This window comes from Gymnoscopelus braueri (assembly GCF_963280865.1).
Source record: "Gymnoscopelus braueri genome assembly, chromosome: 17".
Lineage (NCBI taxonomy): Eukaryota > Metazoa > Chordata > Actinopteri > Myctophiformes > Myctophidae > Gymnoscopelus > Gymnoscopelus braueri.
In genome coordinates this window covers 4,568,416-4,582,107 of record NC_137617.1, presented here as the reverse complement: position 1 = coordinate 4,582,107, position 13,692 = coordinate 4,568,416, and the positions used below count along the sequence as shown (strand labels likewise).

General features: G+C 42.8%; 2 protein-coding genes and 1 long non-coding RNA gene across 5 annotated transcripts; 1 reads left to right on the top strand and 2 right to left on the bottom strand.

Moving 5' to 3' along the window:
- Nucleotides 1-1,490: 1,490 nt before the first annotated feature.
- LOC308104403 (putative ATP-dependent DNA helicase Q1) lies at nucleotides 1,491-3,678 on the top strand (the record flags this gene model as incomplete). Its single annotated transcript, XM_080454811.1, has 4 exons — nucleotides 1,491-1,586; nucleotides 1,890-1,969; nucleotides 2,478-2,956; nucleotides 3,475-3,678. Exons 1-4 carry the CDS (start codon nucleotides 1,513-1,515, stop codon nucleotides 3,676-3,678), a joined length of 837 nt encoding a protein of 278 aa, XP_080310937.1. The 5' UTR covers nucleotides 1,491-1,512.
- Nucleotides 3,679-4,871: 1,193 nt separating this feature from the next.
- Nucleotides 4,872-6,412, bottom strand: LOC308104666. The gene is made up of 3 exons (XR_013934840.1): nucleotides 6,356-6,412; nucleotides 5,945-6,170; nucleotides 4,872-5,621 (listed from the first exon to the last, which is right to left on the bottom strand). It is a non-coding gene; the product is annotated as an uncharacterized lncRNA (long non-coding RNA).
- A 259-nt stretch (nucleotides 6,413-6,671) lies between these two features.
- On the bottom strand, nucleotides 6,672-8,993 carry LOC308104717 (uncharacterized protein). Of its 3 annotated transcripts, XM_080455217.1 has the most exons (4): nucleotides 8,965-8,993; nucleotides 8,817-8,864; nucleotides 8,069-8,193; nucleotides 6,672-7,697 (listed from the first exon to the last, which is right to left on the bottom strand). In XM_080455217.1, exons 3-4 carry the CDS (start codon nucleotides 8,139-8,141, stop codon nucleotides 6,742-6,744), a joined length of 1,029 nt encoding a protein of 342 aa, XP_080311343.1. In that variant the 5' UTR covers nucleotides 8,142-8,193; nucleotides 8,817-8,864; nucleotides 8,965-8,993; the 3' UTR covers nucleotides 6,672-6,741. The 3 variants fall into 3 exon arrangements, with proteins under 3 accessions (XP_080311343.1, XP_080311342.1, XP_080311344.1); XM_080455216.1 differs by lacking the exon at nucleotides 8,965-8,993 and having other exon boundaries at nucleotides 8,738-8,864; XM_080455218.1 differs by lacking the exons at nucleotides 8,817-8,864; nucleotides 8,965-8,993 and adding an exon at nucleotides 8,656-8,721.
- Nucleotides 8,994-13,692: the final 4,699 nt, after the last annotated feature.

Below are 13,692 nucleotides of genomic sequence, written 5' to 3'. Positions count from 1 at the left end.
GGCTGATCTCGGTCATAAAATCCACTGAAGGGTCTGCTTCCCCCCCCTGTGACTCAGAGTCAGCAATCCCACAGCAGATAAAGAATTAGCATAGTAAGGACATTTGACCACATGAAAGGGTTTTAGGGTATATAGATCCCACACAGACCACACTCTTAGCTCAAAGCCGCCAAGGGATGAACCACCCCCTGGCTCTCCCATCACCAACCAACCAGCCTTCCTAGGGCTCTTCAACACGGAACCACCAAGGAGGAGGTCGAGGTCCAGGCCGCTGCAACCCGCAGCCGCGGCAGGAGCAGAGACTGATCAGAAGGTCTACGCTCCACTCATCTCCATCGCACACGCACCCGAGCCGTGAAGTGCGCCCTTCTCCAAGAGGACATCACCGCGGTCAACTCGGCGACCCGGCCTCCGCCACCGTCGACGCCAACTCAGTATTGCCTTTACACTGAGATTCCCGAACTCTGAGACCACTCGCTAGAACCAGTGCCAAGTTGGGCTTAGAGCGCGGCTGTGTACCTTTCTCCCGAACCCAGAGTCTCCGGACTCAGGCCCTCTCCGGGTCTAAAGGTGTGTTGAACCATTTTGATTTGTGCATTAATCTTAAGGCGACGTTACTGTGTTTACAAGAGAATATCTGTTATAGTCGAGCCTAGCTCAGAAGGTGTCACAATAATGCATTCCCAAAGCGATTCCTTCTTTTACTCTCTGTGACTTTTTCTCTCTGCTGTTTTCTTATCTCCCCACATTAACTACATACACAACATAAGTTTCTGTTTCCCAAGCGTTGCTTTATAAATACTTGTAACGATGAAGTCTGAATAAACCCAATTTTATTGTAACAAGGAAAGTAATGATGTTTGGTGTCTTTTGTCCAACCAGTTAAAGATTATCTCTCTCTGATTAAACTGACATTTATATAAACCTGTCCAAGAACTCACGTTACATTACAGTGACGTAAGTTTCAATAATAATATATATATATATATATATATCTATATGTATGTATTATTATATTGTAATTGATTCATAAATTATATTTATATGGTTTATGAGATAATTACGTCCTGTGTTCATATGCTGCGATATCATCCAGTGTGTGACTCACTACAATAAGCAACACCGATATGACGATTGATGCTGCAATAACAACAGTTATTTCTCAACTGGACAATATTTCTTCGTTGAAAGAAGAGCAAACAATAGCATTGAAGGCTTTTCTGCGTGGAAAAGATGTATTTGCTCTCCTCCCGACTGGCTTCGGCAAGAGTTTAATTTACCAACTAGCTCCACTGGTAGTGAAAGTACTGGGGGACGAAGCCGAAGCCTATATTGATCGTGGTTTCTCCTTTAACTGCACTCGTAGCAGATCAAATCAAAGAGGCTACGAATCTGGGACTCTATGCTGGGCAACTTGTAGATAATGCAGCACACGCCGCCATCCTCGACGGCCGATGTCAGCTGGTCTTTGGTGGCCCGGAATTGTGGTTACTGGAGGATAAATGGCGTGATATGCTTTCCTCAAAAGTGTATCGTGAAAACCTACTGGGCATTGTCGTCGATGAAGTTCACGTCGCATACAAATGGTAAGCTAAACGCCGTTAAATGGCTGTATAGTGTAATTGTTACACTACACATTACACTGTAATGTTAAACTGTAAAACAGAGCAGCGTGTTTATAAATACGGTTACAGTAGTTCCAAGACGAAGTGTTGTAACATTTGTTTTATTTAGGTCAAACATTCTATTATAAACAATAAGCTAACACACACAAACAGACCAAATGTTAAACACAGATCTTACTGTAACTGTATTGCTGTAATGCAACTATGCACGTTACTGTTGCTGCTACCTAGACTCAATGTAGGATTTATTTTTCTTTCAACCAGGGGACTGGGAGCAAACGGGAAGCCTGCCTTCAGAGAAGCCTTTTCCAGGCTGAATGAACTAAGATCCCTAGTCAAAGAAGGTGAGTTTTGAAACACAGTAATGCTACATGATTAAATACATGATTAATTAATATCAATACAGAAAAGGGGCATTGATTGTGTTTGGAAGGGGGGCTGCATTGTGCTGCTACCTGAGGGGGGGGGGGGGTGATGTTGGGGGGGCTGTTTCTTTTGTGTGTGCATTGGGCTGGCAACCTGGTTGGGTTAATCCCCCTATTTTTAATGTTAGGGGGAGGGGTGTGTTGTGCTGGCAACTTGGGGAGGCTAACCCCACTCTTTAGCCAGGTTAGGGGGAGGGGTGTATACACTACAGAAGCAGGTCATAGAAGTTGGTGCTGTCCAAGTGTAGTTATTTGTCATGTAAAGAAAATGCAGTATGATATCTGGAAATGTCAGTCTTTACCTGAAGCTACCCGATAACATAAATAACCTAATTATTTTGCCTTTATAACGCTCTAGAAAGTGTAGCCTACAGGAATTCTTCATTAATGCTTGTTTGCTGATACATGTGCACTTATTGTCTTTCAGGTTTACCTGTGTTAGCGTTGACAGCATCTGCTGATAACAAGAACAGAGGCCGTGTGACCAGGATGCTGAATATGGAGGAGGCAACTCTCGTGACTGTTAGCCCAAACCGGAGAAACATCAGGCTGGGACTGAGTCGGGTTCCTGCCGATAACTTGAACTGTATGGACTGGGTAGTAAAGGAGGTCAAAGATAAGGGTCTATCAATGTCTCCCATCATAATCTATTGCAGAACACTGAAGTCAGTTGGCAGAGTGTTCACCTATCTTAAAGCAGAATTGGGAGAAGATGCTTGGGTTAACAGAGACCGGGATCAGAAGTCTGAGAACCACCTTTTAGGAATCTTCCACAGAAACACACTGTCAAAGTACAAAGACAGAGTTTTGGCCTCCTTTAGTGGAGAGGGAGAGGGGAGCTGCAGAGTGGCTGTTGCAACCATAGCTCTTGGGATGGGCTTGAATTTCCCTAATGTTTCTCATGTTGTAATGTATGGTTTGCCAGAGGATGTTGAAGACATTGTTCAACAAGCTGGAAGGGCTGGCAGAAATGGGTTACAGTCACATGCAATTTTGCTTGCTATAAAAAAAACTGAAAGGGCTGCTCCAGAAGTGAAAGAACTGATACACACTGGCACTAAGAGCTGCTTTAGAAAAGCACTGTACAGTCATTTTGAAAACCAGCCCACAAGTGTAGAGCCAGGGCATGTCTGCTGCAGCTATTGCCACTCTGTATGTTCATGTGCAGGTGAAAATTGTGACGAGCCTATCCCCAAACATGAGGTAATAGAACAAGATGTTGGCATGCAAGGGAAATGTAGAGTGGTAACACAAGAGGACAAATCTCTTATCCGGGAAATGTTAGAGGAGTATATGAGTTGTTTAGAAAAAGACACAGCACATGTCTACACTAGCAAGTCAGCATGTACTGGTTTCAGTGCTGAGCTCATAGATGCAGTAGTAGAACGCTGCACACACATATTTGACTTGTCTTACATTCTTAGAAACCTTCCAGTATTCAGAAAAAAACGAGAGAAATTCTGCTAATCATCAATGAAGTCTTTGGTGACATTGAGGATGTAGAGCCTTCTTCTCAAGAGGATAGCTTCACTGAGCCAGACATCGATTATACAGGGTATTTTGATGAAGATGATGAGGACTTTGAGATGGGAACACAGCACAGCAGCTCAGAGTCGTCTGACGAATAAGCAGTTGACCATTAAAGGCCCTTATAAGACTCAGATTGGTTGTCAACTAAAGCTGTGGAATATTTAGTTGACTGAATGCTCATGATTAAAATTGTTTTGTATGTAATTTGAACATAAGTGATTAAAAGTTTGTCGCTGCAAAAAATCTGTTGTTTATTTTCCAGGTATGCAAATATATCACTTTTAGATTGATAATAACCTTTTATCACAAGACTGGTACTGTATGTCCCTGCTTTCCCCCATGTTCAAATTGATTGTTTCAAATCATTAGGCTAGAGGCATTGATCAGTTTGCCATTTTACACATGGGATTCAACTTTGATACTGTAGAAACATGTTATGACGTAGTTTTAGAAAGTAAACATGAACAAGTGAGGCAAATGAAAATATTTATTTATAAAAAACTAAATGCCATAGTTGCGCATATTCAGGTAGGGGAAAATCCCAACAATATATATATAACAGGATTATAAAAACACAACATGCGTAGCCTATATTCAATAGGATCCCAACTAGTCATATCCTTTTCAAGTACCCTTCGTTAAAAAGTGCAAATTCGATATACATATTTTCTTACATCCTGCAATGTGTGTGAAAGTAATGAGAAAAATAAAGATGCCATGTAATGACAGGCTGTGGCTGCTGGGTTGAAGGACAGCTAGAACTCTAGGCCAAGAGCATTCGGTGGCATCTGTACTGATGTGCCGTGGCAGACCTGTCACTCTTGGTTCAATAAAACCCTAAAGTCTAGTTTATAGACGACATACACAGAAATTACCGTTCACATGCGCAAGGCATCTTTATTGACAAACAAGGGAGATTCCCTCTATACTATGTGAATAAAAGAACAGCAAATTAATATTAAAACAATACGACCTGATATATCACGAAGGCAATTCGCTCCACATCTAAGTCTGCATGCAAACAAGCGTTCGGTTGAGCGCCTGGAGAATTCTCAAGTTCTTATCTATTACATTCAGTATATCAACGCTGTGGCTATCAAGGCCTGTCTTCTGACTGCACTCTATAAAGTAAAGGTTGACGGCCCAAGGTTCCACAATGGACCATCAACCCCTCCTTGGGTACGAATTTAGTACCCACAACAACACAAGATTAAAATCTAAACAGTACTTTATAGCAATTATCATCTAGCATAACATATTGCATGTTTTAAAAAAATCAGGTCCCATTTTTCCTATTTGAGTCATGTGAGCCGAGGAAAACCCTTTTCTTTGAAGGGGAAACTCTGAACTAGGCTGGGGCAGTCCCAAACCTACCATCTGGACATGAGCTCTTAATGGGGACAATCACACAACATTTGTCATTTGATTCCAATAAGTGTATTACTAAACTTAGGGTCCCTCAGTGGGGCACTCCCACTGAGTTTTCCTTTAGAAGCAAGTATTCTAACATGTGTATTATTATTTTCTCTTGTAAAATGTATGCATTTTTGTTTCTTCTTCTCCAATTCCTCTGGTTGAGGTGGTCACTTTTCCGAGCCCGGAGGAGGAGGTTCCGACAGAGCCCAAGACTAGGCCCCCCCCCTCCCCCAACCCATCCAGTGCCATTAACAAATGTACTTGGCACTGAATGAGCTAAGAGACGGAGGTCCCACTCCTGAGCCCCCGGGTCCGTACCCTCCTGGGGCCTGAGACCGGAGCCCCCCGTATTATACACAGGGGCCCCAACCCCCAAGCGCCAGTCAGATCCGTACCCTCCTTGAGGTCAAAAGTCGGGGCGTAGATATCGTGCAGGGGTGTTCTTCGTCAAGTTCAGCATGGGGGCCCAGGTGGCAATAATGTTTCTGTGGTGTTGATGGGATTCCTCTGTATCTGCTCTCTTATCACTTGTCATGTGCGAAGGGCAACACAGCCTATATTTAATGTGCCTAAAGCTGCCAGGGAGGTCGCTACGATCAGATTACGTCCCCCAACAGTACTGCGGCTGCAGAGGGAGAGAAAAGGGGGGGGGGGGGAGACACAAGGGTGCAGGTGTGAGGGAAAAAGAGAAAAACCAATAAAATGGTCATGTTTGTCAATGGAAGACAAAGGCTTTATTCAAGCTGAATATGTTATTAGATGAGGGTAAGTCTATCCACTGAGGTAGTACGGGATTAGTGAATAAAGTGTAAACACGTTTTACTGTTATGATTACATGGATGTTGACATCAAAACTGAACCTTTGATGCAAATATTGTTCAGACGGCATAGTGAAAACAAGGCAACACACAGGGCAGTATGAATAGTGTTGAAATATGAATTGCATACCCCATAGCTGAGTGGTTACTGAGCCCGCCTGGGAAGCCAGAGCCCTTGGTTGACCCAGCCGTAGAGCCGTTACTGCTGTGAAGCTGCAGAGTTGTGCTGGATTGGAGCAGACACTCTTGGGGGAACCATTATGGACGTCGCTACTGCGTATGATTCCAGGCCAGGCAATGTGTCGATGTGTGTTTCCTTGAGCAAGACTCTTAACCCCTAATTGCTCCTAGTTGTTCTAGGATGTGTAAAAAGCAGAGGATGAATTTCACCTTTGTGCATATATATACATATAATTATGTGACAAAAATAACACCCCAATGGAGTGGGGACTATACCAGTATTCAATTTTATCTATGCGTGCAAGAGGTGAAACGTTATTTTCGGGATGTTGAAGGAGACTTAGCTCTTGTGTGTTCTTGCCTTGGTAGGACAGGAGAATCATTTTTGCACAGGGCTCAGCGCAGGCCAGCTCTGGACCAGGGGGTGATGACATCGAGGTGCAGCGTGGGTCCTGTGAAGTGTCGGTTTTGAAAAGGTGGAGCAAAACATTTGGAAAATAGTTAACAAGGCTGTTTGATTCAGAATATGTACAGTATATATAAAAAGAGAACACTTTCATTTTTTTTTTACCCCAACTTGTTCATGTTGGAAAACTGTTCCATGATCTCTCTGGTAGAAAGTTGGTTTTGAAAAGGTGGAGCGGGAGGGAGAGAAAATGAATTCTCTGTTCGCGGTGGTGTCTGCGTCACACACTTTATGTAATCTTAAGTAAGTCTCTGAGTCTGTGAACCTTATGCTGTCATTGTTCAAATAGGGACACCCTTCCACTCCTTCAACTTCGACCTCATCCAACCCCACACCTCGCTGTGCTTCACTTTTGAAAGCAGGTTTCTGTTGAACTTGGGGAAGGCTGTGAACTGTCTGCCTGGTTGGTTTTTGAACAGCTCGGCCTCTCTGAGAACCTCAACAAGTGCTATAATGTCGTCAGTCTGGTCACGGGCATGATGGATGCCGCTGGACTTTGAAACGTCCAGCTCAGTGTCTGTGATGTCCATCATGTCCTTCAGAACCCCAATGGACTTGCTGATCCTGTCTGCTGCTTTCTCTGTCATGTTTGGGCCTGTGCGCTTCAGGAACGATTTCAAGAAATTGTTAAGGTGTTCCAGATGCAAATCAAGAGAAATATTCTTGCCCATCCCTCCGCTCCCATTCCAGAACCTGTTCCAGGTCAGACTGTGTGCTAGGCGAGGGGAGAGAGTGGCGTTGACCTGCACGGTCAGCAGGAGTGTACTGTAGGAGTATTGGGTATGGCCATAGGCCTTGTAGAATAGCAATGCTACAGAGTACATCCTCAGTAACCTCTCTCCATCTCCCTCCTTCACTGCATCCTGCATGTTGGACAGCATGAAGCCAAAGCTGAGTCTTGCTTCTGTGTGCTGTTGTTTGTGGTCCACGGAACTAGGCATGACTGGATCTGGCACACCCACTGTAGGTACAGTTAAGCCGTGAATTTTATGCTCGTGGTTCTCCCTGGCCTTGCTGTACTTGTATGTTTTGGGACAACTTGGCATGCGGCATTGGAGCTCCTTCCCCGGTGGAGGACGATCACTGGCACATTGTCTGATACCTTTCACAGTGTCTGAGATGTCATTAAACATGACAAACCGGTCCACAATTTGGGTCACGGCTTTATGCAACCAGGTCCTTTTCACATCTGGTGACCCAGACCTGATGTCCTTGGGGATGAAGTCCTCTGGCACATCTGTTGAGACATATTTAAAAGAACAAGAATTACTATAACGTAGTCGTGGAAGCAATAGAAAAGACAAAAGAGCCATGACATTTAAACTACAATTCCAAAAAGAAATTGAGATGCCCAGGAAATTTGCATCAGCCAAGTGCTGGTGAAATGGGTAAGTTGACGATAGATTTCAAACACAAAAATGATAAAATCTACTATTATAAAATCTAGTGTCTGGCGAATAGGAGTTCTATCTGACATGTGTTCACATAAAAAAAGAATAGATATCCTAGTCAAACATTTTCACATTCATAATTGAAATGTTTTGAAAGAATATATAATAATGTGGACAACTACTATGTGACCATAATTAGTGACAATCAATTGTGTACCTGTGACATTGTTCAGTCCAAAGTGCTCCATTGTGGCAGCCAGGAAAAGAGCAGCAGTGTCCTTTTGCACCATCTCTTTATATGCGTTGAACGCAGCATGTGGACCTTTTTTTGCATTGCTGCAACTGCAAAAATATGAGAAGTAAAAAAAGAGGAAGGAGGCAAAGAATAATAACTGCTGATGATGATGATATGTAGGGGACCACCAGACAAAATCGTGGTGGCAGGAGTTACTTAACAGGACACACATATATTAGTAAAGTATTACATAATAATACAAGAATTAGTTAATTACTTGTATACCGCTTTGCAAGAATTCAAAGCCGCTATACAGTACAAAATAAGGAGACAATGTTAGTCAAACAGTCGACAAAACATGAGACGGACAGACAGACATCAGTGGATGGGAGAGGAGTTAGACTTGGGGGTATAGAAAAGGCAAGTTTAGGTGGATCTGGGGGACTGGGAGGGTAAGATGGGTTAAAAGTTGTCAGTGAAGTAGGTGAGGGGCTTTATAGTCGATTGAAAGGTTGAAATCACATGAACACAAACACACATAAACATATACAGACAATACAAACACAAACCCGGGTCATCGCTCATCAAGTCAGAAATCATCAGTCGTCAGTTGTCAGTAGTCAGCCCCCCCCCCCCTCCCCCCAGCAGTACCAAGCCTGAATTCATGTTGGCTGGACTGGATTTCCCCTGGCGGTAGAACAGAGCACAGTAAGTCGTAATGATGAAGTACCAAGCCGGAATTCATGGTGGCTGGAGTTCATCAGTGACAAGAACATCGCTGCAAAAGATTTGGAAAATAGTTAACAAGGCTCTTAGAATCAGAATATGTATACGGTATATAAAAACAGAACAGAAGACTTTGAACATTTCTTTTTTACCTCAACCTGTTCATATTTGAAAACAGTGTCCCATGATCTCTGGCTGAATCCTCCTTGTAAAAGACCAGATGATAGATCTAAAATCCAAATCATTTTGTAGTACAGTAAGCAAACAATTTCATTTAGGAGGAAATTATTTTCATGATAATTAGCATGATAGCATAGATAAGTCAAGTTAGTCCAAACTTTGTTTTCAGGGGAAGTGGTACAGTAATTGGCTGCTAGTCCATACTGTTGTGAATAAACAGTTTGAGGTCAAACATTGAGTGAGTTCACCCACCTCAAACAGGTTCCGGATTGCATGCCAATCCTCAAACTTGAAGACAAGGCCTTCCAGTCTGTCTTCCCTGCTCTCTCCTTCTGCAAAGGACAACTGGATGTTCCGACTGTTCCCCTCTGTCAGTCTGTCTCCACCTACAAACACACTTTCCAGTCCATGTGGGTCCTTTGGCACATACCTACATGACACATCAAATAGACTTACTAGCTTTATCAAAACCCTTCCCTTCAGATGCATATGCAAGTAAAAATATATATTTTCCTTAGTTCAAAACTAAATAAGGCCTGTGGGGCACATGCAGCATGTAATAAAGCCCCTGCACTCAACAATATTGGTGTCTATGACATGCAAAGTTGGGCAATTGTGCGATGTCAATCCGGTAATTCCATGATGTGATTGCGATGACTAGTGTTAGAAGAAAATCACTAATTTGGCAAGTTCAAGTGTCACTTTTTGATAAGCAATGGCCGCTGAAATGCACAAACACTGACTCTTTTTTTTGCATGCCGTGGAATTGACAAACTGCACGAATACAAACATTGTGTTTCATACATTCCAAGACAAGCCATACTTACTCATTCTGGAGGTGCTGTAAAACGTCAACCAAGTCCCCAGTTTTGTTCTCATCTTTGAACAGAAGTCCAAGAGGATGCTATGAAGGAAGAATATATGGATTATAATAGCATAATGTTTTTAGTTTATAACCTATGCCAGTAAACAAGTTATTACTTGCTCAACTTAAAAAGTTAACTCAATGGTACAACTGACAGTTGTAGTGTACGTAATTTAATACTTACGTGAGTGGAGGCCTCTGACATTGTGTCTGAATATTGGTGAGGGATGTGACTAGCCACTACAGAAGATAATGGCTTGAAAGCCTCCAGGTACTTGGTCAGAATGCGGCTCCCTAGGACAACAAACTCTCGTCGCATATGGGCTTGGATCTCAGGACCAGGAAGGGAGTTCCCAATGTCATAGTCCATAATTGGCTGAGTTGGCTTGTCCCTGCTGAGATGGGTTATGGACACTCTGTCTTCTACAGCCATGTGGTGAACCCAGTGGATAGATTTGTTCGCTTGGCTAGTAGACTGCTGGTGTGGGCGGATGAAGAAATCCAGATTGTCAAATATGATGGAATATGTGGATGGTGGTGTTGGTTGTGATGGTCCTAGCGGCAAGACACTGCCGGATAGATTTGTGCCATCGCCAGTCCCTTGATCAGTCTGTGAAGTGCCGCTGGGGAGTACAGCACCTCCCTGTGCATCGATGGTGTTCTCCATGGTGCTTTGGGTGGTTTCATCTGTATAACACACACACACACACACACACACAGACAAAAAATGTTAACACATAAAAGGACTCATAAAATTAAAGGTTAAAACACTAATGCAGCGACAAAATAAACAACGATCAACAAAAAGAATGGCCCTTCTAACCTGACACGACAGACAGATCAAAGCTGAGGATAGCTTCATCAAGCTTCTGGATCGCTGTGTCACTCAGTGGGCTGATTTCAGGAGTTCCATCTGCAGCCATAGCACCTCCACCTTCAGCAGTGTCTGTGAGGCTGACTTGATCAACTCTGTCGGCAGTGTCTGGGTTCCCGAAGATTTCACTGGCTACTTGCAGTATGTGAAATTCTTCGCCGCAGGTGTTTGCCAATTCGGTAAGCTTTTTCACAGCGTTGGTGTGTGTTGTGGTTATACCCAGTTTGCTAAGCCTTTTAAAAACTGCCTTCTTTGCCCCTCCATACTGTAGAACACTGTCCACATAATAAGCAAAGGCTGATAATCGTGGTTCCCTTCCTCTCAGAGCTATTGCAGCAGCAGCACAGGTGACATGGGGAGACTGTTTGGTGAGTTGATTAAATATAGAAAATATGAATGGTGACATAGACTGGAGATCTGACAGCAACTTGGCGAATGAAAATTCCTTCAAATCATCTGCCAATGACCACCACAACATAAAACCCTGGGATGGACTACACATTTTTTTGCTCTCATCCTCTATTAATTGTAGGACATTGTTCTTAAGTTCTCCAAACAGTTCTTGGTGTCTGACAATCAGATTGGCTGCTGTTGTCCAATTTTCCTTGGTGAGGTGTTCGACAATCCCTGCGGTGTTGTTGTCACACACTATTGTTCTACCCCTGATAGTAACCTGAAAGAAAAACAAAGGGGTTTATTATTAAATAATCATAAGTGTGACTATGCATTTTTAAATATAATGGATCATGATTATTGGCCTAATACGTGCTCACTTAAAAGGAATTATAATCCTTTTTTGTTACTCTTAATGCACTGAGACAGAAAACTGCTACAAACCATGACAACAAAGCTGAACAGAGGCAAACATAAATATTTGCTACTATGCACAGATATATAGATATATATATATACAGTACAGTATATAAAAATCCAGTATCAGTATATAAACTGTGCAAATAAGACAATATTGCAGCATGCAAAGATGCTGGAATAAATATGCAATTTATTTGTGTTCAATTAGTTTAAATTATACACAAAAGAGGTAGGTGGTAAGTTAAGGTAAGTCCCACTGTGTATTAGAATGTCGATTGGTTAGGGAGAATGGCTGTTTGGTGTTACAGGTTTATTTCACATGTATTGTTTCTGACACCATGTGACTCATTTAAGTCTGTTTATCCAACACCCTTCCCTAACATCTGCCTGTTTAACAACCACCCTCCCCCCTCTGTAGGTAAGGTTGGAGGGAGGATGGGCTGTGAGATGTTAAGGGAGATTAGACCCTGCCAGATAACAAAGATAAATGATGTCACATTATAGTAGTACGAGCCAAATATTATCTCCATGGAGAGGGAATATTAGCTAATGACAGCCTGCCTAGTCACATTTCCTTTGAAAAGTCATTAACCAGTGTAGTATATTTTAAAAGTTGTGAGTTACCAGGCCTGCTTGGAAGAGATTTGTGAAGTAAGTGAGAACAGACAGTGAAGCAGGATTTGGGGGACAGCCCCCCAGCCTGCTGTAAAATGAGACCCTTTCTAATTTCTTGCCCTGAGCCAAGTGTGCTTATCAGATCAACAGAAGAAAGGCCCTTTGTCCCTATTGTCAAGATAGAACAGACTTCCAGCCTTCTAGAGCAGTGGTTCTCAACCTGTGGGTCGGGACCCCCAGGGCTGTCCCCACATGATTTTGGGGGGGTCCCCAAACGACAGTGCAAGTGACAATTTATAACTTTCAAGACTTTTTAATACCTATTTTTGTTTTACCATTACTGCATCAAAAGTATTCAACAAACTATACTATAAAAACTGGTCAAACATTGGCCAAATTGTCAAATTATATAAGAAAGACGCAAAACATTGAAAATAGCCGATCTACAAGATCACAAGTTATGAGCTTGTAGATCAGCTATTTTCACAATATTTATCTGGGGGGTCCCCAGTTCAAATATGATTATTTTGGGGGGTCACGGCCTGAAAAGGTTGAGAAGCACTGTTCTATAGAGTCATACATTTTAAGATGGTTCTATTTTTAAATGAACGGATACAGAATGAGATGAGAATATGAATACATGAAAACCCAGTGTATTAGTGTACACTGGATACTCAGCAGATGTATACAATTTTAACTGGCAATGCAGCTGGATTAGCGCAAGTTGGCAGCATTAGGTTAGACACAATTAGAAATAGTTTCACAATATGAACTGACCTCCAATAGGCTTCGCCGTACGGGCATCCCAGTTGTTGGTTTAGACAGCCGACGAGATGGGGTCGTTGTCGGGGAGTCAGCTGGAGCAGTCGTTGTAGGGGTGCGAGATGGAGTGAGAGCTTTTTTACTCTTCCGTGGTGTTTTAGAAGGCGTAGGTTCCCTGTACCGTTTATCTGTCCTCGCGGATCCAGATGCCTCAGGTGACGTCGGTGTTTCTACTGTAGCGGTAGCCGTTTCTAGAGGTCTTCTGTCCTTGTCCTCTTTTTCCCAGCGCCTTAAAATGGAAAAATCGTCTTCCATTCTTTGAAGCAAGCGAAGACATGACCTACACATCCGACACGATACGGAGGGGTCTTTAAACAGTGTTAAACCTAACGCTATCAGGCGTTCGTTAATACTTGTTTCGTCAGGCTTAGTAGGCCTATCAAATATCTTCCTTGTATTCGTTAAAATACCTTTTATGCGCAGATTCGTGTTACAAAAACGGCAAAAATCTCCGAGCTCCATGATAACTTTTTTTTGGCAACTTCTTGAGAGTTCTTGTTGTGGTGGGTGAAATACTGGACTACGATGTTGACTTCCTGGTGTCGCGCCTACCATACGTCACGTAGACACGTCAATATGATTGGTTGTGTTTGCACGCCCACACGGTGATAGACAGACGGTCCCATCCAATCATCTACCAAGTATCTTGAAAAAAAGGAACAGCCCCTTCATCGAATTGGCTCCCGAGAGCCCAGATCCAAATAAGCTGAG

What these genes read in the sequence shown, in the direction of transcription:
- LOC308104717 (XM_080455217.1), bottom strand. Translation starts at nt 8,141, where the DNA reads ATGGTGCAAAAGGACACTGCTGCTCTTTTCCTGGCTGCCACAATGGAG. An exon ending in TGGACTGAACAATGTCACAG is followed by an intron (nt 7,698 to 8,068) that starts GTACACAATTGA and finishes ATGTCTCAACAG; the next exon opens with ATGTGCCAGAGGACTTCATC.